Below are 26787 nucleotides of genomic sequence, written 5' to 3'. Positions count from 1 at the left end.
GTCTGCCAAGAGCACGGACGGGCAAAGCAGGTAATCAGTCACAGAGTTATCCAGTTTCAAATCTCCATCCTCAGTCCTGCTTTTTTTTGCAGCCTTATGATGTCATTTATCTTTCTACTCCATTTTAAATGAAGAGATCAGAGGCAATACAATGCTGTACAGTCTTTCGATTGCCTGTCAGAGTAAGTTGTACAGAGTGTGATTGCTGCTAAAAGACATAAAACACACCTTTGCAGGCCAGTCCCCTGCTGGTTGAGATGAGCAGTTGGCTTTTGTCTCACGTCCCTCAAGCCCTCCCTCCAGTCCCCATGCTTCCTCTGTGTCCCCCACTCTCAGACCCATTCAGCTCCGAGATGCAGCCTCAGCGTCTCCTCTGCCTTCTCTTAGTAAAATGCTTGAAACCAATTCAACCCAAGCTGTAGCTGACGTCTGATACGGGCATGGGAAACAACAGTTCATCTCTGCATGTTCTGCTTAACTGTGTTGCTGCCCTCTTCCCAGTGACGAACTTGTCTTGCAGATTAATCTCCCTTCTCGGTACCCTCAACCTCTCTCAGACCCAGAGGTTTTTTCCCCTCGGATCTTTGAAAACATGAACTCCTGGCACCAAATTTCAGAATTTAATGACCTCGAATGCCACATGCTGACAAAATTGGGTGATGCCAATCATGTGCCTAGAGTACTTAATATTACCTCTTCCTGGATTGTGTAGAAAGCTCCACCTGACTGGCAGGGGTGCATCTTGGCATCATGTTAGTGTCGCTCTAACCTGGCAGCTAGAGCTCTTGTACAAAAGCTTGGGTTTATAATTCCAGGTCCCATCTGTTTCTGGGCTGCTCCCTGAGTCAACTATGCAGGACTGAGCCGGGACCTTAGACCTGGTGGATATATCCTTTTTGGCTTCCAGCAGTCTCCACAGTGCTGAGTCTAGTGGTAAATCGTTAGTTATCACGAACACCGAAGAACATTTCACCCAACTGATTCCTTCTCCCTGAGGACTTCGTCACCGAGTTTCATACCACTTAGTCAACCTCACCAGTTGTTTCTTTTGAGTCACCTTTGCTAGATCCTGACTTCAAATATCAGTGTGTTCTTGAGCTCAGTCCCTGGAATTACTCTCTTTTCTATCATTAATTACCCCTTTGGTGTTTGTTCTCATCCAGTCTCATGGTTCTGAATGCCATCTACACAGTGATGAATCACAAATGTGCACATCCAGCTTAGACCTCTGCTTGAACTCCAGATTATGTATTCAACTGCTCACTTGACATTTTCACTTAGATATCTGATAGGTATCACCACTTTAACAAAAAACTAAACTCCTAATCTCTACTGCCTACCTTGGCCGACTTCGATCTCTGCCTTGAGTATTGCTCATCTCACTTAATTGTAATTTCATATGTTCAGATGCTCAGTCCAAAAACCATGGGGGTTTCCATGGTAGATAGTCTGCTCATTATCAATTTTTCCTTCCACCCATTAAGATCTGGAGTCTATGTCCCCTCATCTTATACGTGAACTGGCCTTATACCTTGCTCTTCTAAATATAACATGGCAGATGTAACACTGCGGAATTTCCAACCTAGGTTTTAAGAGGACAGGCAGCTTCTTCCTCCTTCTTGAACTCAGTCACTATGTAAAACTGATTACCCTGAGACCATGGCGCCATAATAAAGCTTAAGCTCACCACATGGAGAGACCATGTGGAGAAAGATGCTCAGTCACCACAGCTGTTCTAGCCAGCCCCAGCTGAAGCACCAGATATGTAAGCACAGAAGCCATTTGGACATCACATAGAGCAGAATCGCTCGACCGAACCCATGCCAGATTGCCGAATATGACAAAAAATAAGTTTCTTAAGCCAGTAAATTTTCCCCAGCAGTAGATAATAATATCCTTGCCTTTGTTCCTTCTCTCACAGTCCACATCCAATCTGTAAGTTTGCTGGCTCCACTTTCAAAATATATCCACGATATAACTGCTGTTTTCATCTCAGCGGTTACCACTTTGAATCATTATAATCTTTTGCGTGTTTTCCCACATTCCTCCCTTGTTCTTTCATAACCTATTGTCAACAAAGAGCTAAAGTGACTTTTCAGAAATTTAAGGCTGCCATGGTAATCCTTTGTTTAAAATCTCCCAAAGGCTCTCCATTTCACTCAGAGTGAAAGCCAAAGTACTTGAGTGGTCCGCGAGGCTTTACAGGATTTGGCACCCTCACTTCATCTCTGCCTTCTCCTCTCACCTCCCCCCGGCCCTCAGCTTTGCTCAATTCTACTCCAGAAACATTGGCTCTTTTGCTTTTTATTAATAGTTGGGTGTGCTTTTGCTTTAAGGACTTAGTGCTGATCATCCCTCTCCCCAGAATGCTTTCCCCTCAGGGGAAACCTTACCTGCTCCTCACCTTCTTCAAGTCTTTGCTGAAATATCACCTTCTCAGCTGGTCTTCACTCCCCACCCTGTTCAAAATCGGATCACTTCTCACCTTCCCACCCCTATCCCTCTTGCCTTGTTTTACTTTTTCCATAACACCTTCTGCTTTCTAACATAGAGCTTAAGTTAATTATTGATTTTTGTTTATTATCATTTACCTCACACTTGAAGGTAAGGTCAAGGAGTTTGGTCCATTTTGTTAACTAATGTATACTCAGTGCCCTGGACATTGTTCAGTTGGTGCTTAATAATTGATAAACAACTGGATTAGTGATTCTATGTTTCCTTCTCCTCCACTAAATCCACTGAGAATCTCCAATGTAGGCTGAATTTGGTAAATCCATGAATTGGGTCTGTTTTCTTTAAAAAAATTTTTTTTAATGTTTGTTTTTGAGAGAGCTAGAGAGAGACAGAGCACGAGTGGGGGAGGGGCAGAGAGAGAGGGAGACACAGAATCTGAAGCAGGCTCCAGGCTCTGAGCTCTCAACACAGAGCCCAACACGGGGCTCTAACTCATGAACCATGAGATCATGACCTGAGCTGAAGTCGGACCCACTGACCACTGAGCCACCCAGGCACCCCTCAGTCAGGTCTGTTAATAGAGGCTTAGAGATAAGTTATCCTTCCAGGCTGGAGATGGTGTGGTTCATTCAAATTGCTGATATCAGAAATTCTTCTCCAAGTCTCTATCATTTCTCAAAAGACTCTCAGGGCTGACCTCACGTGAAGTCCTTCATTTCTCTTTACCAATTTGTGTTGGTAGACAATGTCTAAGTACTGTCTAATTACTAATTGTCTAATTATTGCCTGCCTGCATAAAGCTGTTCTTTCTTGCTTTTTGTTTACTCAGCATTACATTTTTAAAAATAATATATTTTATTTTTCAGTTAAGTGGATGCCTAATATTACTTACTTCTTTCATAATCTCTTTAAGTTTTTTCGTGCCATGTGTTTCAACTTTTTTTGACCTAATTTAGCCCATCTTTTCAAATACTGGTTATGTAATTTTTCTTTCTAAACACTTAAAACATGAGATTCATTATCTTGAGTTTAGGTAGTAAAGAGTAAAAAAAATAAAAGGAGAAAAAGACAATCTTCAGCAAATCAAGAAATCAGCGGTTACAATTTGACTTCAATTCTTCTAGAATTCTCATAATATCATGTTAATGTCTCCACCCTGATGCTGTGAATAGTTTTGTTAAGAGTTGCTAAGCAGTCTGACTCCAAATGCTATTTTAGACCTGATTATCTGTTATCTGTGGGTCATCCTCTACCTCTTTTTCCCCTTCTTGATACATACACTCTGATACATTTACCATACTCAGACTCATTACCATTGGTTCTCCTGTACTCATTGATTCTCTCTGTTAAGAGTTTGGAACACAGAACCTGTCCCCTCTTTTATTGTCATGTCCCATGTTCTGTATACTAAAGGACAAAACCTGGGCTTTATTCCAAACTATTCTGTTACTATTTGTAGCTCACATACACGATGCCCTTTCAAAGCATCGACAGCAGCAAAGCGACTGAATTATAGCTTTAAATACAGAGGGACAGTTATTGTCTGGCAAGCGCCATTGTCTTACTACTGGCTCACTAATCTGTAGTCAGAAGAAATGCCATCACTACGCATTCCTGATTACTTATTTTATTGCATTACTTAAGGGCTCATAAATTTTGACTTTTCATTTTTGAAGATTAGATGACTTCAGCAGCTCTCCTTGCACCCTGCTCCTTACACTCCCCCCGCTGTACGCTGAGCTCCTAATCCCATCGTGGCACTGACAGGCCACTTCCGGCAGTCAGCCCTGGCAGTTAACTGCTCCACCCCACTAGGCTGTTGGCCTGCGCTGAATGCTAATGAAGTTGCCTTTTTTAGAATACTAACTTTTCTAATAACCACGGTAACTAAAGAAGTGTAGTTCCAAGGATGAAGGGCTATACCTATTGAATTGGTTTTTGTACAACAGTAAGCACAAAAAATCCTCATTGTTGCCTGTTGTGTGTTTTTGTGTGATGTTTATCATATACACTTGGAAAATCTGGCTTTTAAATCTCTCTCTCTCTCTCTTTTTCTTTTGGTTATAAAATTCTCATTAAAGAAAATTTGCATTAGGTACTAAAGTTACAAGAAAAATATCACTCATATCCTTCCTATTCAAAGAAGTACAGCTAATATTTGATCTTCATTTTTTTCTCTGCATGTTTGTTTCATTTATTAAATAGTTTTGGTTTTCTGCTTATATATGATGCTTACATAATTATATGCTGTTTATATAATTTTGCTTTGCTGGTTTTTCTACTCAAATCTTAAATTTTTCCCATGTCAGTATGAACAACTCATGAACATTCCATCTAATGGATGTGCCATACCCATTATTGTACAACATTTTGGCTGGATCAGATTACTCAATATTTTAAATAAAACTGCAAAGAACATCTTAAGGATAATTTCACATATTTTTAGTTATTTAAATATTTAGAATTATTTTCTTAGATATACTTCTGGAAATGGAATTGCCTAGTCAAAAGATATGAATACTTTAAGATACTGGATGGGGTTTGAAGGAAAAACATGAACAAACTTGATAATAAAGGCTTTTGTTTCTGGATTCAAAAATAAACAGCAGAATACCAGAGTGCTAGAAATGGGAATCAACGAAGAAACAGTTTAACTCGATTCCTTCATGTTATAAAAAAGTTAGACTTAAAAGAGGTTGTATTGCTTATAATCACCTTGCTGGCATGGGCAGGTAGTAGCAGATACATGATGTGGTTGCAGGTTTCCTAAATTCCAACACAGTGCTCCTTCTAATGACCATGGATATCTTTTCAGAACGAGTGATTCTGACATAGAAGCAGAAGATACTTCAAACAAATATTAAAGTGTAAACCATGAAACACTGCAGTTTCATTTGCAATGTAATATGTTTAACTCAGAGCAACCCCCTTGTCCTTTTATTCCACCATACGCTAAACATAAATGAAGAGTGTGTCACTGTCTGGGTTTGGAAGAAGATCCCCTTGTACCCTAAATATTCTGATATGTAACAATACCAATAAAGTTGAATTCTTAATTGTGCTATAATTCCACTAGAAAGAAATTTTGAAAGTTTAATAGAGTTAGTTTCCAAAAGAACAATTTTTCTGAGAAGCGTTCATCACACATGGCTAACTCATGATCTAGTGAGACTATGCTGTTGTTTTTGCCCTCATCTTTCGAAGCATCAAAAAAAAGGGACATTTCAGGATTTGCTTTTAAGCACTTATAACTCAACTTGGGAGAATTATTCTTGCATTTAGTTTATGTAATTTTTATAAGAAAATTTGTGGACTGTTTTCTAATTAATATATTTAAAGCCAAACAAAGTTAATAAACTTATAAACTTCATTTTTTTTTTACAGTGCAAAACTTGTTCATAATTAAAACTTTAAAATATCTTTCTAGGGCCGCTTGGGTGGCTCAGTCAGTTAAGTATCTAACTCTTGATTTTGGCTCAGGTCAATCGTAGGATCATGGGATTGAGCCCCGTGTTGGGCTCCACGCTGAGTGTGGAGCTTGCTTAGGATTCTCTCTCTCTCTCTCTCTCTCTCTCTCTCTCTGCCCCTTTCCTCCACTCACACATGCTTTCTCTCTCAATTAAAAATAAAAAATCTTTTTATAACAACATTTTCTATTAGTTTATAATTTGTGATAAGTATTCTCAAACTTTAATTGACCAGGAGAAAATACATTTTTATAAAGATGAAAAAATTATGTTTATAAAATACTAATACGTGATTTTAAAATCATTTACCTTATAAAAGTGAGAAAAGATGACAGAAGCCAACAAGCTGTTTGGCTTCTCATTACTTCAGTCCTATCCATCTAGATTGTGAATATTCATTTCATCTTTTCTCGTCTCCCCATTTTGTATGTACTCAGACTTTCTTCTACCTCATGACACTTCTCTTCTCACTATTTTTTTTCTTATTTACAAGATAAGCAGTCCGTATGGTCACAAAGCATCCTTGCATGTGTGATGGGAATGCTATGGTAGAAGCCCTTGCACAGAGGAGCAGTCAGTGAGGTGGTACAGAGCACTAACTTCTCAGGAATGGACATAATATAAAGAAATTCCCATCAATCTTGACACAAGCAAGTCCATAAATATCACTCTCAATTGTACTTTAAGAAAAATGGGACAGGGGCACTTCACTGGCTTAGTTGATTGTCTGATTCTTGCTTTTGGCTCAGGTCACGATCTCACTGTTCATGGGTTAAAGCCCAGCATCAGGCTTTGTGCTGACAGTGCAGAGCCTGCTTGGGATTCTCTGTCTGTCTGTCTGCCTCTCTCTCTCTCTTTCTCTCTCTCTCTGCTTCTCCCCCTCTGTCTCTCTCAAAACAAATAATAAACTTAAAAAAAAAAAGAAAAATGGGACAAAACCCTAGAAATTTAAAACTCCCTCTTTAAAATTAGGGAAAATATTTCCCTTCCCTTCTTTTTCTTTGAGCATTTAATTTAGAAAATTTGTCACTGCTTTGGGGAGAGGGGAAAGTGGGTGATGGGCATTGAGGAAGGCACTTGTTGGGATGAGCACTGGGTGTCGTATGTAAGCCAACTTGACAATAAATTATATTAAAAAAAAGAGTGGAAAAAAAAAGAAAATTTGTCATTGCAAAGGGGTTCTTCCTTCTTTGAAATGTATGTAAATTCCTTTGAAAACTAGATAGGTCTGTATGACCTAGGCATATCTTTTTTTGAGGACATGGGAGCCATCTCTTTGAAAGGTAAGCATCAAAAAATATAGAACCTCTATCTTCCAGTTTCTGGGAGGGTAGGAATCTAACTTTGGTGTTTGTGGTTGCAAAACTACCTGTCATAAAGATATGAGAAGTTTAATTTTTGTCTGGATAAAGCCAACTGCCAATTAGTTAACACAGATGGTCACCCCATTTACAGATGACTTTATGATGAACTACGCATGACAAATAGTGCTTTCAAGTCCTCTTACTTGAGGATTAGCTATTATCTATCTTGAGAACATGCATAGAATGGGTTATGTCTGCTTTGCTATATTAAAGGGTGAGATTTCTTTCTGTTTTTGTGAACTCTTAGCAGATTATCTGTGATGTGCATCACATTCTGGGTGTTCATTTAAGAAGAAAAGTGTTTTCCTTCTTTATGAACTATGTGGAAAGGATTTCTGGGTTGGGAAAAGATTTTTTTTTTTTAAATTACATTAACAACAGTGTAAAAGGAGGGTACCATTCCCACACTAAAGATGTTTTACTTTTTGATTTGTTTAAAAGTAGGACTTCAGACACATTTCAATTTCTTTTATGATCCTTACATGTAGTCTTGAGGAAAAGGAAATATATCCTGGAATTTTGAACTTAATATGTAGATTGAGAAGGCAGATGAGACATGAGCCCTTGGTGGGCAAACAAAGCAAATAAATAACCTTTGAAATGAAAAACAATCAATTTCAATTATCTTAGGTTGGAAGCTCAGGGACCCAAATTCTCTCTACCAAGGGCCATCCTCAAATAAGAGGTCACTAGATCTAAAGATAATGACCAAAAAAATAAAATGATGAAAACATATGAAATCAGCACTGACAGTGAAGACATTTCATCTTGTGAACAAGAAAAACATTGTCTTTTGGAAGATAAAATCCAGAGAGCACCTTCCTCCCAGGCAGAGAGCACTTCTGCATTGACCCAACAATGAGAGGTGACCACCATCCTCCTATGCTTCGTGGAGACCAGTGGCGCTTCTGCTGGTGCTCTAACTTTAATACCCCATTATGCAAAGCAAGAAGAGCACAAACATAGACACAAAGAGCATACAGCATAAAAGGCCATAACACTTGCGTCCTGGTAAGGAGGCTTGGGTTCAACAGAAAATCCTGTCTTCACAAATGAAAGAAAGCAACTATTTCAGGACCGGTTGTAGCTTCTAAAGTACAGTAAAATTGTGGCTAGAAGAAAAGAGTTGCATTTCTTCATTTGTACCTGCTAGCTGTGAGGAAGAGGTGAAATTTCAGCCCCTTCTATCCCATGCTAAGTTTCCCATTCTTTTTCCATTTCTCCCCATCCTAGAGGAGTATTAAGTAACAGATCAAGAGGCACTTGAGCGAAAAGTTGTAAACAACCAAGCATTGTCTTTTTCTTCTGGTCCTTGGGGCTGCGTAAGTAAACTAACTAAGTAGTCAGCCTCTCTTGCTTTCTGTCTCCTCCTCACATGCAGCTAATACGGGTAATGTGAATCCAGGCTGCTCTGTAAATCTAGCCATCTTGGAACATCACTGTTTTTGACTTTCATGCAATTTGTCAAAGGATGGTAAACTGCCTTGTGAGAAGCAGAAAAAAAGTCTGTGTTGTTATTGACAGACTTCATGAGGAAAGTACCATTAATTGAAAAATATTTCATGTGCATGAGTGTGTATGTGTGTGTTTATTGTATAACTAGTTCTGAGGGTAGTATCTACCAAGCTGTTTAGATACTTTCATATGTGATAAGTTTTTCTGAGAAGGGAGAGTTATGGAAAAAGTTTCTTATCACAAATTGGAGTACTTGCTTTTAATAGATGGTTACATAAATTATCATGCATCCCTTTTCTCTTTGACTGCCAGGAATCCCATAACTAAGTTCGATGCTCACTTGTAATACCTTATTATTGCATAAGTTTTCTAAGTATAATTTGCTTGATCCTATCTGCCACACCCCACCCCAATTCCCACCTAATTCTTGATTCTTATTATTAACCTCTTTTTAAAATTGGTTGCATGATTTTGCTTCCTTTGATTTTATCATAAGTTATCTGAAATCAAACAAATAGAATCATACTCTTTCAAAAAGCCTTAGTTACGGATTCTCTAAGGAATTATACCATCTAGTCTCCCTTTACAGTTACTGTGTTCTTCCCATGTGCAAGAAGGTATTTATTCATGGATCTTTATGCATTAAAAACTCACAAAAGACTGCAAACAGGCCATTCCTTCACCTAGCAGAAAACAGCCTGTAGCAGAACTATTTACATGGGCATTATGCCCGTATTTCTATAAATGTTTTAAATTAAAAGGTTTATAACTTACATTTGTTTAATATCGAAATATGAGGGACATACTATAAATTAGCATAATCTTTTTCTCCCCCCAAAAGTATCTTTTTAGGCGGTTATAGAAACTGTTAACCTATTTAGCTGACTGTATGGATTTTAGCAACATCATCATAGCTCAAGGCTCCTTTAAGATAACTTCTTAAAATAATTGATCATAGATCTTTCTCTTTGAATAATCATAACAATGAGAATCACTAAAATTTGTAGAGCATCTATAACAGTTCCAGTCCTTAAATATGTCATCTTTCAGGAAACTTTTATTCCTCCTTCAAGCAGATAAAGAAGCAAATGAAGAAGAGACGGAGTTCACGTCACTGAAATTGCTGAGCCAGTTTTAGGAGGCAGTCCTGTCTGACACCATTTCCACCAAACATACTCACGTAAAACATCTGCACAGTTTTAAGCCATCCACAAAGTAAGTACTGGGGACCTTTTCTGGTTCAACAGCATTTCATGTTCGCTTGAGAAGTGTGAATTGAAGAGAACTCACCTTCAATTACATATATATATATATATATATATACACACTTGATCTTAGCCAAAAGGCCGAGAAGCGATATATATATATATATATATATATATATATATATTCAGCTTTGAGTTTTAGAAGTGGACTTTTTTTTTCTCTTGTGCATATTTGCGACCACACTTTTCCTTGCCAGTAATTTGATTGCCCAAGACTGAATCAGGAGCTAAAAGAGACTGCGATTGCTACATAGACCCAGCGACAACTTAATTTCAAGTTGAAGCTTGTAGGCATGTCAGTGCTGGGGCTTGTGTCCATTTTAAAAGGGCAAAGGCATCAGCACAGGGGGTGAGAGGAACACTTCCCTGTCCTCCTCACATTCCATTTAAAAACCACAGAGTCCATTCCTAGATGGCTTTCCGCGTGGGCCCACCGGAGTAGGTAGGTGAAATGGAAGCCTTTACCAGTGCAAAGGGAGACGCTGATACTGAAAGTATTAAGCTTCTGAAAATGTATGTGTATTATCCTTGATAGTATAAAAGGAGACAGAAAATAAATAAAATAACCAATAGCTAACTGGTAAACATTCCTCAGCAAACAGAGCAAGTCAGTGAAGTGGAGATATCCAGGATGCTTTTCCTCCATATTGATTTTTTGCTATTTTGCATTGGGTGAAATTAGCCTCTATTGCTTTCATTTCATTTGATTTCATTTCAAGGTCCTAGGGAACATTTTGGGTCACCTGAAGGTCCCTCTTCTCTATGTTGTGCCAGAGTGGCCATGAGGATGGTAACAGAACTCACGTAGGTCAAGTGGTAAACAAATCACCAGAGAAATTTTGCTGCAGAGTCACCTTACTTGGCCCAGACTCTGAAAGTGTTTTGGTCATTGAAAGTCCTATAATATAACCTGCATTCATGTTATCGCCACTAATTGTGGTGATCTTAAAATGGTAATTCTATAGGTCATCCTAAGACAATCTTAAGGGAGCCTTAAAGTTACTTGCAGTGACAATCTGGATGTCCATGGTCGTCTCTGTGAGGTGGGAAGGTTGCTAAGAAAGGCATCTGTATAATAACCATAAAGCCATATTTAGGAATGATACCTAGTAATATCCATGCAATGAATGGGATGACACTGTGTTTTATGTGTCTCACTGCCTTGTGCTCCCTGTGACTGGGAGGGCTGCCTCTAGGTGAATGAAAACCTGTACTTGGTCAGCTATGATAAGTAGTATCTTTGTTCTCTGGTTGGCAGTTTTACTCACATCAGAGAGGAAAGGTCTGTCTCCTTTACAAGCAGAAACAAAACCATCATACAATTATTCTCATTTAGCTATTATTTAGCATTAATTGGAACTTGGCATGCTGGGAAACTCGCTTCCTGGGGGAGGATTTTATTGTAGAGCACCATAGATACTGTGTAATGTACATAGCACATTCGAAGCAGCAATTTATTAAAAGTCACAATATTTTCCCTAGAGAATGGATTTGCTATTCACCATTAGGACTAAGTCCAATATTTATGGAATGTTCACACATGATTAATTACGTTTCATTTACAAATAGCCTCTAATGGGAGACATTTTTATTACAAGTGCTATTTTAATGAATTGTCTATCTTTATGAATTCCTGTAGAAGACTGAAATAATTTCTTTTCCTTCCTTTCCCCAACCTTACATCTGAGCCTGCTGGGGCTTCTCATGTCTTTCTTATGTCTTCTATCAGACTCATGTGATCATCCCCTCACTTGTCTAAGCTGGAAATCTTGGCCATATTTGTGACTCACTCATCCTTCCATCCCATTGCCAATTGCTCACCATATTCAAATGGCTCCTTGTTGCCTGTAGAATAAAAGCTGAATCTCCTTAATCTGATAAGCAGGCATATTAAGATCCTGACAGCCTGAGCCCCATAGCATTCCAGTTATCCGTTCTTTGCCTTCACCAAGTAGACTATACTAGTTCTCACCATGAGATGCTCTTCTTTAACTCTGTGTCTATTCCCTGGTCACATTTTCTTTTGCCAGCATGCTCTCTTTCTCTTTGCCTATGAGTGAATGCCTGATTGCTCAGAATTCTGATCAAATGTCACTCAGACTTCCTCCTCCCCTCCCCTTAGGCAGGATCAGTTACTCTCTCATTTGTTTTCTTATAGAACTGTATGTATACTTCATTTATGTTCCTTCTTTGTGTGTACATTTAACTCATGAATACCACAGTAAATATTTTAAGGCTTTAGTATGTTTTTAAATTTTTTTGTGGCTTCCACGTATACTATGTTAATTCAGCACATGATAAATGCTTGGTGAAGGCTGTCTGGCTAAACTGAAAATCCTGTTAAAAGAAGTAACAAGGTTAGGGGCTCCTGGGTGGTTCAGTCGGTTAAGCGTCCGACTTCAGCTCAGGTCATGATCTCGCAGTTCGTGAGTTCGAGTCCCACATTGGGCTCTGTGCTGACAGCTCAGAGCCTGGAGCTTGCTTCAGATTCTGTGTCTCCTTCTCTCTCTGCCCCTCCCCAACTTGTGCTCTGTCTCTCTATGTCTCTCAATAAATAAATAAATGTAAAAAAATATAAAAAAGAAATAACAAAGTTATCCCTCAGTGTGTATTCCATGTAAATACTACTTTGCGGTTCATGACAGAGATAAAATGGATGCGGGTGAAGGAGAAAGTCTGATAGCAAATCATTTACATCCCCAACAGGGCAAAGAGATCTGGAGACATAACAGTTTAGGGCATGAAGGTAAATCAGAGGTTACCGAGAACCCGAAAAATAATTTATTTTTATTTAATTTTGCTTTCTCCTTGCCTTGTGGCCTTGGCATTTGCTATGTCATTTGCCTTGAAAAGCAGTGACCACAGTGCCTAAACTATAGTAGACACACAATAAATATGTCTTGTATGAATGAATGAACAAATAAACGAAGAATTGAAATTATTCCAGCTTTCTCATTTCATGGATAAGAGACCCAAAGTTACAAAGAACAGGAAAGCAGAAACAACCTCTTTTCAAGCTGCCACCATATGCCCTGCACTAAGATTAGGTGCTTTTGCCTCAACTATTCATTTTATCCTGTCAAGAAAATTCTACAACTATTACGTGAGATAAAGAACCTGAAGCTCAAAATTTGTACCCCATGATCACAGAGATCGGTTGTAACTCTGGTTTTTATACTGTGTAGTGTAGTCTTTCCTTTGCTACCTGCTGTCATGGTAATCATGGACAGTGTAAGTGATTATTAGTTTTGCTGGGTAGGAATCTCTGCTTTTTATAATCTCTGTGCTTAGATAGGGGCAGGTGAGTAAATATGCGGAGCAGTGATCTAGCGGCAAGATCACTAGAATTGAAGGCTGAAAACCAGTGTTCAGTTCCTAATCTTGTTATCTTAGTTCAGGCGAGTCCTTTATTGTTTTGGAAACTTAGTTTTTTCATTTATAATACAAGGCTCATAATACAAACCTTGTGGACTTTTGTGGTGAACAGATAAATAGTGACTCTGAAAATACAGTGTGTCTACATAAAAAGGAGTTATTACTATTATTAAGCTTATGTAAGAATGAGAAAGTGTGTATAAAAGGGTGTTCTTAGACGTGCATTCCACTCTCTTTTGTTCCCTTTGTTACCTCTTTGTAATTTCAGTACAACCCAGCCTTCATTTGAGTAAACAGATGAAAACAGGATAAATAAGCATTTCTCCACCGATGTAATTTGTATACAATATATCAGATTAAATGAACTTCTGCTTTTGATTCTTTTGAATTCACAATTCAATGTAATTTAGTAATAGAGAAATAATAGTTAAAAAGACATCTGTTTCTTGTCACAAGCTTCTATTCTCATAAGAAAAAACAGTCCAAGAACAGGGAAAATCAGAAAATCAACATCACTGCACAGTGGTAACTCTTTGATGAGAAAAAATTTAAAAAGCCACTGACAGTTTGTTTTGTTAATTATTGAAAATACGGCTTTTGAAATGTTCTACATTAGAGGCAGTTCTATACATACATTTAAAAATGAATCTGATCACAAAAGAACTTGCATTTTTTCAGTTTTTTGTAAAGGTATCCTCTCTACCTTAAGCAAGGTACAGAAAGTATCACTTCACTTTGGCTGGTGACTTCATTTCAGACCTTTAATACCAATATTGTCTTATGATCATTTATCAAATTTGTTAAGGCCTGTACTTTTCCATTTTTATATAGATTTTTAAATTACATGAAGTAAATTCACATAGCTAAAATAATATGAGCAATTAAGACATATTTTCAATATCTATTTTATGATTTCTAATGGTCATGCATTAGAGAGCCCTGGGGCATTAGCATGGATAGGACCTTGGCACTCATTTAATTCTGATCTTTTTTATTTCACAGCTTGGGAAATGAGGCTGTGAGTGGCTGAAAGAAGGAGATATGCTAGTTCTCAGAGAACAAAGATGAAAAAAACCAGCTCCAAGCTATCTTTTGAGTACTCTTCTTACTGTACTATATTAGGATATAATCAATTTTGACAAGTGGAACTCAGTTCTCCTTTATCCAAATAATATCAGGTTAAAAAAGGGGGCCTTGCTCAACACTTACATTAGTTCTTTGGATGTGGATACCGATGGAATGAAGACACATATGTGGGAGACGACCAAATAAATTGGATGACAGGAGATCTCAATAGCTTGGAACAATTGGCCAAGTCTAACAGAAGGGGATTTAACAGAGAGATGCAAAATTGGCACTTAACAGTACAAAAACCAATGGCAAAAGTTCATGAAGTGGGACATATGGCTTAGCAACAGAACATTTTTTTTTCAAAAGTCACTATTTAAAGAAATTTTTTTAATGTTTTTATTTATGTATGTATTTACTTAAAATTTTTAAATGTTTATTTATTTTTGAGAGAGAGACACAAACACAGGGGGTGAGTGGGGGAGAGCAGAGAGAGAGGGAGACATAGAATCTGAAGCAGGTTCCAGGCTCTGAGTTGTCAGCACTGAGTCTGATGCTGGGCTCAAACCCATAGACTGCGAGATTATGATCTGAGTTGAAGTCGGACACATAACCGACTGAGCCAAGTAGATTCCCCTGTTTTTACTTATTTTTGACAGAAAGAGAGACAGAGAGTGAGCTGGGGAGAGGTAGAGAGAGAGGGAGACACAGGTCTCAGGCTCTGAGCTGTCAGCACAGAGCCTGAAGCAGGGCTCAAACTTGTGAACACTGAGATCATGACCCAGGCCAAAGTCAGAAGTTCAACCAACTGAGCCACGCAGGCACCCCCCAAAAGTGGCTATTTTTAAAGAACTAAAAGTTCTGTGAGCTTACTCTTGTCCTCTTATCCAAATGAACTGAATTTTACTTAACATGATAGACGTTTATACAGAACAATAGAGAGGCTAAATACAGTTTAATTTTATCTATTGAGCATTGAGATTATAAATGTGGACACTGATAAACTGGGGCAACGAGAGGAGAAAGACCAGAATGTTAAATTGATTCAGATCCAAGTATATTAGGAAAGGTTAAAGGTATTAGGAAGGTCTGTTTGGAGAAGGGAAGGACTACATTTGTTGTTTTAGAGAAATAGGGGTGAAATGAGCATATACTTTGTGACAAAAGAGGCTGAATGATCAGGTGGAAAGAACTCAAGGTATGGCATCAGACAGCATGAGTCTGAATATTGGTGCCATCATTCTTACAAGTGGTGGGACTTAGGGAAATTCCCCATGAGGAATATCTTGTAGAGGGGTTGTTTTAGTGGAGATGGGAAGGTTAGGTGTACAGATCCCTGCCAATCCTGGGTGACATATCTCTATGTTGATTGTCAGCATTTTGTTGTACTTTATGCCAGGAAGGATTGTCCTTTAAAACATTTGATTCCTTATAAGGTTATGTTGCTTTTTAAAGTTGCAAGAAGTTTCCACTACTATATATCATAAAATTGCTTACTTACCTATAAAGTGCAGAAAGGGGCCTCTTGTTTCCAGGTTTTGGTCTGTACGGTTTGGGTTCTCCTGCCATGTTGATATCTAAAAGCAAAAAATAATATAGCACTGATTAGTAAAAATTAATCCACTTGAGAAAAGTAAATGATGAGATTTTTTTTTCATTTTGCCATTTGCCTATACAAATGTTATATGCCATTCATTTATTCAACAAATATTTGCTGAGCATCTACTTTAGGCCAGGCACTGTTTGAGATATGTCATGTACCAAACAGGTTAGATTTATGCCCTTGTAAAACTAACCTTCTACTGGGGGAAGAAATAGATGGCAAACAACAACAACAACAACAATAACAACAACAATGAAAACAAAAAGAAAAATTCATAACATATTAGAAAGTGATAAGTACTATGGAAAAAGACAATGTTGAATGAGGTAGAGAAATCAGGAATGCTTAGTAAAATGAAGAAAGAATGAAATATCCTTTTTTTTTTTTGAATGTTTATCTATTTTGAGAGCAAGAGGGAGAGAGAGAGAGAGAAGAGAGAATCCCAAGCAGGTTTCATGCTGTCAGCATGGACCCTGACGTGGGGCTCGACCCCATGAACTGAGAGATCACAGCCTGAGCTGAAATCAAGCGTTGGACGCTTAATGGACTGAGCCACCCAGGTGCCCCCCAGACATCCTTCTCAATTGGGTTTTTGCTAGAAATGTCTCAGTTTGCATACACATTTGCATGGATCAGAGCTTTGTTCTTAAGAGGAATTAATTTAAATGATAATATCTTTCACCTATGTAGAAAAGGCGTGTAGAAGAGTGGAACTCTAGAGGATACCAGGCTTACTGAAGGAACAATACAACACACACACTCATAAACTAGAATGTGCAGTTATAGAGTTCCTGGGTAGTCAGAAGAAGAGAGTACAACTTTTGCCTTTGTGAACTAAAATCATGATAAAATCTCTAGGATAAGGCAAGAAGATGCTTAAGTACCTGACAGAAGAGTATTTGCATACAACTGCCCAACCTCTGTTTTAAAGAAATGTGTGAAACTGTTAAGGGATTGGAAAGTTGGGTGATAAACGTTTGGAAAACCACATAAAAACCAAGATTTAATAAAGTTACAATTTCTAAATCATGATAAAAAGGAAAATCTATATCAAATATATCAAAATAATGTTTGCTTTTTTTGACATTATTTTGATAGAAAAGAAGGAGAATACTTCTCTTTCTTGTACAGTGGACTAGGGAGGACTAGGATTAGGGAGGAATGAGTGACCCAGCAGTGAAAACAACCAAAATTTCTAGATAAAATACAGCTGACCCTTCAACAACACTGGTGTGAACTGCACAGGTCCATTTATATGCAGATTTTTTTCAATAAATATAGTACAGTACTGTAAATGTATTTTCTCTTCCTTATGATTTTCTTAACATTCTCTTTTCTCTAGCTTACTTCCATTGTAAGAATACAGTAACAAGAGTACATGAAACATACAATATATGTATTTATTGTTTATGTTATTGGTAAGGTTTCCAGTCAACAGTAGGCTATTAGTAGTTGAGTTCTGGGGGCAGTCAAACATTATGTGTAAATTTTTGACTGCACAGGGGCTCAGTACCCCTACTCCCATGTTGTTCAAGGGTCAACTGTATAATATATCTCTTTTTTAAAAAATACAACATTGAGGGGCGCCTGGTTGGCTCAGTCGGTTAAGCATCTGACTTCGGCTCAGGTCATGATCTCACCATTCGTGAGTTCGAACACCACCTCAGGCTCTGTGCTGACAGCTCAGAGACTGGAGCCTGCTTCAGATTCTGTGTCTCCCTTTCTCTCTGCCCCTCCCCGGCTCATGCTTTGTCTCTGTCTCTCAAAAACGAATAAATGTTAAAAAGACTTTTTTAAAAAGTACAACACTGAGCTAGTAAAAAAGTAAGGAGTTCATAGAAGCCTATGTCTGAGTCAAAGCAGGAAAGGAACTCAGATGGAATTGGAAGACTGGCTCTGGCTTAGTCCTTGAAGACATTTACTGAAACCAGAACTTGAGCTTTAGCTTTTATGTCCTTGTGAATTAGAGGGGACAGGGGACAGTGCCCACATTAAAGGGTATGAACCATATAATTACTGAATTCAGTACCCATATGGGTTAAAATCTTTAACTAAGAAGAAAAGGAAACTTCATCCTTCTTCCTAATAAGGAATATCCACAAAAAATTCTCTAGTAAATGTCATAGTTAATAGTGAAATATTGGCTACATTTTCTTTAACATCAAGGTATTTGATTACTTAATTAGCTAATTTTTATATTATGTCTACACCCAACATGGGGCTCAAACTTATGACCCTGGGATCTAGAGTCGCATGCTCTTCCACCTGGGTCAGCCAGGTGCCCCTCATGTCAAGAAATTTAGAAAGGTATTCACTAGTACCAATTCTGTATCACACTGTACTGGATTTCATAGTGCATGAAGTAAGTCAGGAAAACAGTACCAGAAATGGGAAGGAAGAAATTAAACTGTCATAACTGTTGATAATAACTGGGTCCACATAAAAACTCCAAAATATCCATGGACTATTACAATTAATAAAAGAGTTTAATAAACTTCTTGGGTTCAATGCCAATATACACAATTCAAATTCATATCTCTACACAGCAATACATGTTTTAAAAATATAATTCTAAAAGATGTCATTTACATAGTATAAAAGTAAAGTACCTAGGAATAAATGCATTATAAAATTTTAAAGATGTTTATAAGGAAAATTATATAACTACATTGGAAGATTTTATGGTTACCTCACATAAATAGAGAAATTAGAAAACTTGATATTTAACAAACATTTCAATTCTCCTGAAGTTGATTTATTGATTCCATATAATGTCAATAATATCACCAAACATTCTTTTTATATCTGTGTGGAGTTGGTAAGTTAATTCTGAGATTTACATGACAGAGTAAAAAGTCAAAATAACCACTTGGAAAAAAACCCAAAGGTGGTAAACTTGCCTTATCCAGACTTATTTTAAGCTACAGTAATTAAGACTATAGTATTTGTACAAAGATAGAAAATGAAACATTGCAACAGAGTAGAAAACTCCCAAAAAACACGCATATATGAATGTCTGAATTATGACAGAAATAACATAGCTGATCTGGGATTAAAGATAGGCTTCTGAAGCTGTAACAACTGATTACATTACTGCGAGGATAAATATGAACTTGAACCTCTACCTTACACTGTACGGAAAAATAATTAATTACTATCAGATTAAAACCCTAAATGTGACAGGCAAAAATATATAACTTTTTTTATTAAAATTTTTTTAAGTTTTATTTTTCATATCTGAGAGAGAGAGAGAGAGAGAGAGAGAGCATCAGCAGGGGAGGGGCAGAGAGATGGAGACAGAATCTGAAGCAGGTTCCAGGTTCTGAGCTGTTAGCACAGAGCCCAATGTGGGGCTTGAATTCATGAGCAGTGAGATCATGACCTGAGCTGAAGTTGGAAGCCTAACCGACTGAGCCACCCAGGCACCCCCTGTCCAAAATATATAACTTTTAAGAAGAAATACAGTAAAATATCTTTATGAGATCAGAGTATGAAAGGATAATCCTAAACCAGACATAAAAAGCACTAGCCTTAAAATACAAGATTGATAAATTCTACTACATTACAGTAAAATAAAAAGAATTTCTGCTCAGCAAAAGGCACAAAAAGACAATGCAAAGAAAGGCCACAAACTAGATGAAGAAATCCTTGACAAAGTATTTTTTTCTGGAATACATAAAGACTTATTTATATGAGTCAAACCACCAAATAGAAAATTTGGCAAAGCTCTGGATGAATGAGCATTTCCGTTGTACTCAACTTTTAAATACAAGATTTAATTGTGTCTTCAGGCCAACATAGCTTATTTAGAAGCCAAGGCTCAGGTAGTCATGACTCAAGAGCTGTGCCTTGAAGGGACCATGCAAACAAGGCAAATGACACCATAACAGTAAAATCTGTGGTCAATGATGGAGAGACATCCTGAGGTTTTCTTCTCTAATTGTCACACATTGTGTAAGTTTCCCATAGGTAGGACTAGAGGAAAAATGACCGAGATTCAATTTTCTGCCATTCTTATAAAGATAGGGGCTTTGGAGTAAAATACTGAGGTACAGAAAATAAAGTGTTATTTCTTAAATTCCCAAATTTAGAAAGAGTCATACCAAATACTAATATTTAGAAATCCCATATTGTCTTCAAGAAGGGATACGGGTTTAATCATTCTCAACAAATTTTTTTTGAGATCATCCAAAATATCCTAGTTAAATTCTTACTTGTTTTACAGAAGTATCTATAAAGGTACCTCTATATCAAGAAGGTGGATTCTATTATCTGAGTATTAGAATTATATTCTTGTAGAGAGAGTCAGTAAAATTAGGTAAGCACCATTCAAAGGAGGTCTCTTGAAGTGTTTATGTTTGGGTACAATATACATCATACTGTGTGGAAGAACTCCCCCAAACCGTTTCCAGGCATAGGGATGAAGCAGAAGGGAGTGAAAGCCTTACCCACGGTTAGGAGATGACTGGAGACAGGAGACCTCCACAAGGAGGGAAGATGGGTATCTGCATTTTGTCTTATGACATTATAAGCCTACGTAAGGACCAACTAAGAACAGACCCCATATTTATTTTGAAGTTTCAATATTTCAAGTTAGCATGAAAAAAATAGGTGGAAAAAATAAAAATTTACTCTAAAATTATTCTTCTAGAATTAAACCTCAGAATCAAACAAACTGAAAAATATCCTGTTGGGCTAATAACTATATATTTTCACAGTAAACTACTTAAAAACTTATTAAATGTTCTAAAAAATTTAATCAGTTTTCCTTGCTTCTTTATATTGAAGCTAAATAAGTGATGTCAACATACCATGACAGAAACAACTATAAAGTTAGAGAACTGGAAAAAGTCAATGAGATGAACCTATTCTGGTTTGAGGTAAATGAGATGGGGCAAATGGAGACAGGTACTGCTCCAAAGGGTCTTTCTCAGAAATGATATTCAAAACATGTTAATGCATTTCTTTGACCGATTTTTGTTAGTGTGCGAGAAAAGATGATGGTAACAGCATTCTATTAGTTCATGCTTTATGACTCTTGGGAAGATACCTCTACGTCAACACCCAAACACTGCGATCCCCATTTTATGCTATGACATTGCTCCAATGGCACAGACTACTGAGTGCCTCCCTTTGACTTTGGACTTTTACCCTGCACGGTGTTATTTACCCAACAGGTGTTCAGTGGGTCTGTCTACTGGTTGATTAAATTCATACAGACCAGAAGGTATATCCTTGCACAGGTTGTAGTGTGTCTAGCCAAACACACTGTCAGCACATTTCCTAAAGTGATATTTATTTGAACTATGTTTTGGAAGATGTTAACAGGTATATTGCCAAACAAATAAATCATGGTAACATAAGTTTTGTAAAAATGCTATAAGTTATCTCTCTCTTGTATATTTGTAATGCATATGAAAGGATAAGATTCTGGAAAAAAAAGAAACATTCAGTTATGTTTAACTCAAATGTGTGTGTGTGTGTGTGTGTGTGTGTGTGTGTGTGTAAACACAGAGTCTATTTTGGATGACACACGTGTAAACATTCAGCAAAACGGTGTCCTCCCAGAACACAGGTTTATGAAATACACTGAAATATTTAGAAAACATTTTACATTTATTTTTTGGCCACGTTTCAATTTGGAATATCCTCAGGTGAAAATTTATTTTAATCTTTTCAACTGCGTATTATTTACACTACTACAATAAATAGGCACTTGCTACTTACCTCTACCACTAGTGATCCCTGTTGGCATCTGCCATTTCTAGAGGAATTTAACATTGACATTAAAGTGATGCCTAACTTATATTCCTGGGGCACCTGGGTGAGTGTCTGACTTTGGCTCAGTTCATGATCTCACAGTTCATGAGTTTGAGCCCCATGTTGGGCTCTGTGCTGACAGCTCAGAGCCTAGAGCCTGCTTTTGATTCTGTGTCTCCCTCTCTCTCTGGTCCTCCCCCACTCATGCTCTGTCTCTCTCTCAAAAAAAAACCATTAAAAAATGAAAGTGATGTATAACTCATAGTATAATAAAGGTATATACATCATCAATATCATTTTTTAGATGGAAAAAATAAAAGAAATATTTTTTCTAAAAGAATTACCTATAAGTAATATAATCTTGAGATTTTTTTGTTTTGTTTCCTTTCCCAGTTTAAATAAAAGTTTAAATAATTCAGCCATGGCATATAGACTGCTCGGAAAACTCATTCAGAGCCTTTTATTGTTCACATTTAAAAGATTTAGGGATTCATTACTATTCCATTGAATAAAAATTCAGGAGATAAAGAAAATAGTCTGTTATGTTTGACAAGTGAATGCATGAAACCATACATTACCCTAGTATAAGCACCCTATCATTTACGAGTGTTTTTGCATTTATTAGTTTAGATCCTCAAAAAAATCCTGTGAAATAAGCAGAGCAGGAGTCATTATTCCCACATCATGTACATAGATGTTTGAGGTACCAAGAAATTAAATGGCATTCGTAATAATATCGTTAGCCCAGTTCACTACAACTGTCTCTCTTATTGAGCATGGCCCATGTGCCAGGCACCGACTGATACCTTGCCCCTGTCCTGAGAGAGATGACTGTCTGAGAGCGGCAGCCTTGAACCGGAGCTGCACCAGACCTACAGTCTAGCACTTTCCCACTATCACATTGCTCTTAACCGGATTTTGGATGTCACATTTTCTATGCCACTTAATGCTGGTTTGGCTGTGGAAAGTAGCATATAAAGTAATAATCTCTGAGTCCCCAGGAGTTTTGGCATCATGGTGCAGGATGTATGATTAAAAGACTGCTGTAGGGAGCAATGGGGGAACCATGATCCACCCAATTGATTGCTTGAGATTTCTTGGCCAGGTAGGTTCACAACCCTGTGGTTTGATGGAACTGCCTGGAAGTGTTTTTACTCTAAGGAAAAAAAAAATGCACCAGACTTGCAAATGCAAGTACAGCCTACCTTGTGCTCTAAAACATGGACATTTGAAGCATTTTAAGCTGAAAGCTGAAAGTGGAGCCAACAGGGTCAAAAGTACCTGGGTTTCTAATCTTGGTTTTGTTTTTTTTTTTTTTTTTTTTTTTCCTTCACGGAATCAAAGTTAGTTTTAACACTTGAAAACTGTCCTTAATAGTATGTTAAAATATACACTGTTATGGGAATGAAACTGTAGTCTAATTTTACTGGGTAGTCACTGAATTGTGACCATTTTAATGAGCCTTTGGACCTGGTTTCATAAATTAGTTCTGACGCAGCACTATGGCACGCTGGCCTCTGGTTATTAGAATACTAATGCACAGATTGCTGGTTGGCCAGATTCCCATTTGTTACCAGAAAATACTCTATGCTCCCAGGCTCTGCCTGCAAGGACAAATACAAGTGGAAACTTGGACTTAGTACTAATTGCTTGGTAAGTCTGATCACCGTATGTGACTTAGGCAGATTCAAACTGTGTTTTCCTCAATGGAAACTGAAGCGAAAGAAGTGGGCATGGATAGTTGATGCCTTTTTTTACTTACTGTCTATTGTGTTCAACGGTTATATTAAGAAGAAAATGAAAATACCACAAATCATTCATTTTCATTGATCAAATAGTCATCGAACCTGCAGGATGCGCCAAATATGGGGTACATGTGTATGAACACTGTGTTCTCTAGGATATCACAGAGAGAGATAAGCCAGCAGCTAACTACAGCAAATACGATAAACACCACAATAAAGAAGAATACTGTGTGCTTTGGGAACATGGTGCCCCACCTTCTATGGCTGAGAGTGCTCTTAAGGATCCATTCTTGGTGCATAAGGTGGTTTCCTTCAAAGACACCGGTTATAATGTTAGCTGTTTCGCTGACCCACATCAATCAGCAAACTCTTATGAAAGCCTCAGTTCTATCCATTAAGCTGTAGAGACCTGTTTCTGTTCTTTTGTTTGTTTTATTTTGCTTTTCTCATCCAAACTCCCACTGGCTGTGATTTTCCTGAAGTGTAAGTGGCCATGAAATCTGAGGAAACTTTGTGGCATTGGTGCATATTTAATCAATGTCTAGTTTAATGTTATTTAGCAGAGAATACAAGCACATTTTCACATAGGTATGATGCAATTTTTTTAATCAAATTTGAATTTACTTAATTCTTAAAACTTTTAACTTGCATCATTTTGTCTCTATCACTTTATCTCTTATATTACCTTGAGTAAATTTTTTGAGGAAAGTTTTTCTATATTCTATGAATATCTCTAAAAATCTCTCCAAAGGTAAAAATGAAGGACTATATATGTTTTATTAAGAGACAAATGCTCCAGAAACCAAATGAATCAAATCTAAAATGTGGACAATGTTCACCAGCAGCACCATGAATTTGTTTAGGACCTTGCATAACAATTTTACAAACACACCTAATGACCTATTGGCATTAATAGTAGAGACAACTGTTGTGATAATAAGAACTACAAATACCTGGTAAAAAATAATCTTAACCACATGTTCATTATCAGTTCATGGACTTAGCAGTATTAATTTCTTTGTATCCCAAGAGTTTATTTAGTTTCATACTTGAGGATAGAATGTTCCTTAAGGAAAGTAAAATTCAACCACAGGATCTGGATTAACAGTTTCCTTGAGAACACTCAGGTTTCCATCAGTGAAGCACAGCATATCTGAAGATTTGGGTATTGCTTCTCTCTGCTCCCTTCCTTTTGTAATCTTTCTCTTTTCATATATGTATAGATAAATTATTTTCTCAGGTCCTTTTTTGTGTTGACCTTGAATTCAGTGTTTAAAACACCAAAGCTACTGTGTTTAGAGTATTTTGTGATTCATAAATATAATGAAACACCAAAGCAAATGTTAGGTAGCTAAATGCATTTTATGTCGAGATTACTATACAACTCTGATACTCCAAGTGTGGTTGGCAAACAGACAGCATCTGTATCCTGTAGGAACCTGTTTGAATTGCAGACTCCAGGTTCTACCTCAGACCTAATGAACCAGACTGCATTTTAACAAGACAGCCAGGTAACTGCTATGCACATTCAAGTTTGAGAAGCAATGGAATATAATATATTTAGCTTAAATCCCTTCCTTTAATTATTGAGGGCTTTACTTGTTTTAAAACTGTTTTGAAAAGAAGGTATTAAGAATTTGGAGCAGACAGCATCACTCATCATCAGGAAATGCAAATCAAAATGAGATATTACCTCGCACCTGTCAGAATGGCTAAAATCAAAAACACAATAAACAACAAGTGTTGGTGAGGATGGGGAAAAAAGGAACCCCTGGACACTGTCGGTGGGAATGCAAACTGGTACAGTCACTGTGGAAGAAAGTATGGGGGTTTCTCAAAAAACTAAAAATAAAACTACCTTATGATCCAGTAATTCTACTGCTGGATATTTAGCTAAAGAACACAAAAACACTAATTCGAAAGGATAGATGCACCCCCGCGTTTACTGCAGCATTATTTACAATAACTAAATTAGGGAAGCAGCCCAAGTGCTCACTGGCAGATGAGTGGATAAAGAAGAGGTGGTGTATGGATACAATGGAGTATCACTCAGCTATAAAAAAGAATGGAATCTTGCCATTTGCAATAACATGGATGGATCTAGAGAGTATAACGCCAAGTGAAACAAGCCAGTTAGAGAAAGACAAATACCATATGATTTCATTCATATACGGAATTTAAGAAACAAAACAAACAAATGAAAAATAAAAGAGACAAATCAAAAAACAGATTCTTAACTATAGACAAGAATCTGATGGCCGCCAGAGGGGAGGTGGGTGGGGAATTGGTTGAAATAGGTGAAGGGGATTAAGAGTACACTTATCCTGATGGAATCGCTATATTGTACACCTGAAATCAATATAACATTGTAGTTAACTACGCTGAAATTAAATTTAAAAAATTGTGAGTGGAAAAAATTTATATTGGGGTGTCTGGGTGGCTCAGTTGGTTAAGTGTCCGACTTCGGCTCAGGTCATGATCTCACGATTCGTGAGTTCAAGCCCCGCGTTGGACACTGTGCTGGCAGCTGAGAGCCTGGAGCCTGCTTCAGATTCTGTGTCTTCTTCTCTCTCTGCCCCACCCCCGCTTGTGCTCTGTCTCTCTCTGACTCTCGAAAGTGAATAAACGTTAAAAAAAAAAAAAACTTTAAAAAAAGAAAGAAAAAAAATTAAGCATTTAGGGAAGAAGCTTGAAAAATGCTTTTCTAAAGGCTTAGAATGGACGAATGGTATCTCAGTGTCATTTCTGATGATGATAATAGTTCCCAGCATTTGTATATCATTTAACATTTGATCACATTTTCACATACCTTAAAATTTTTTCACAATAAACTTGTGATGTGGGTCTTATTGCAGATTCCCATTTATACAAATTGAAGTTGAGAAAGTGTAAGTTCTTCGCACAAGACAGCATAGCTAATAGATAGTGGTGCCAAGATTCTGGGTTCAGGTTCCCACTCAAAATATGCATCATGTTTTATAGATGAAGTTTGACTTTTCAATTAAAAACAAGGCTATCACTTTTGGCAATCCTTATAAAATTCAACGGCAAATTACTAAAATATTTCATAATTTCATTTATTAAAGAGATAAATTTTTCACAAAGTCTTCAGGAGCACATATAAAGTAGAAAACAATTAAGTTAAATCTTATTGCTAACATCCCATGAGAAAGTAAAACTTCAGAACTCCTTCCCTGAAAACTGAAGCCTGGAAGAGCCAGAAATCAAGGA

At 37.3% G+C, this 26787-nt stretch overlaps 1 protein-coding gene across 7 annotated transcripts in view; it reads right to left on the bottom strand.

The window, feature by feature from the left end:
• Positions 1-26787, bottom strand: part of RALYL (RALY RNA binding protein like) — a 708596-nt gene that overhangs the window by 136172 nt on the left and 545637 nt on the right. For all 7 annotated transcript variants that reach the window (XM_060610811.3, XM_060610815.3, XM_060610814.3 and 4 more), the window contains one exon: positions 15950-16025. In XM_060610811.3, coding sequence (XP_060466794.1) covers positions 15950-16025 — 76 coding nt within the window. The remainder of the gene's footprint in view (positions 1-15949; positions 16026-26787) is intronic.

The sequence above is a fragment of the Panthera onca genome, chromosome F2 (assembly GCF_046562875.1).
Source record: "Panthera onca isolate mPanOnc1 chromosome F2, mPanOnc1 haplotype 2, whole genome shotgun sequence".
NCBI classification, from domain to species: Eukaryota; Metazoa; Chordata; class Mammalia; order Carnivora; family Felidae; genus Panthera; species Panthera onca.
The sequence above is the reverse complement of the archived record's forward strand: the minus strand, read 5'-3'. Positions and strand labels throughout refer to the sequence as shown.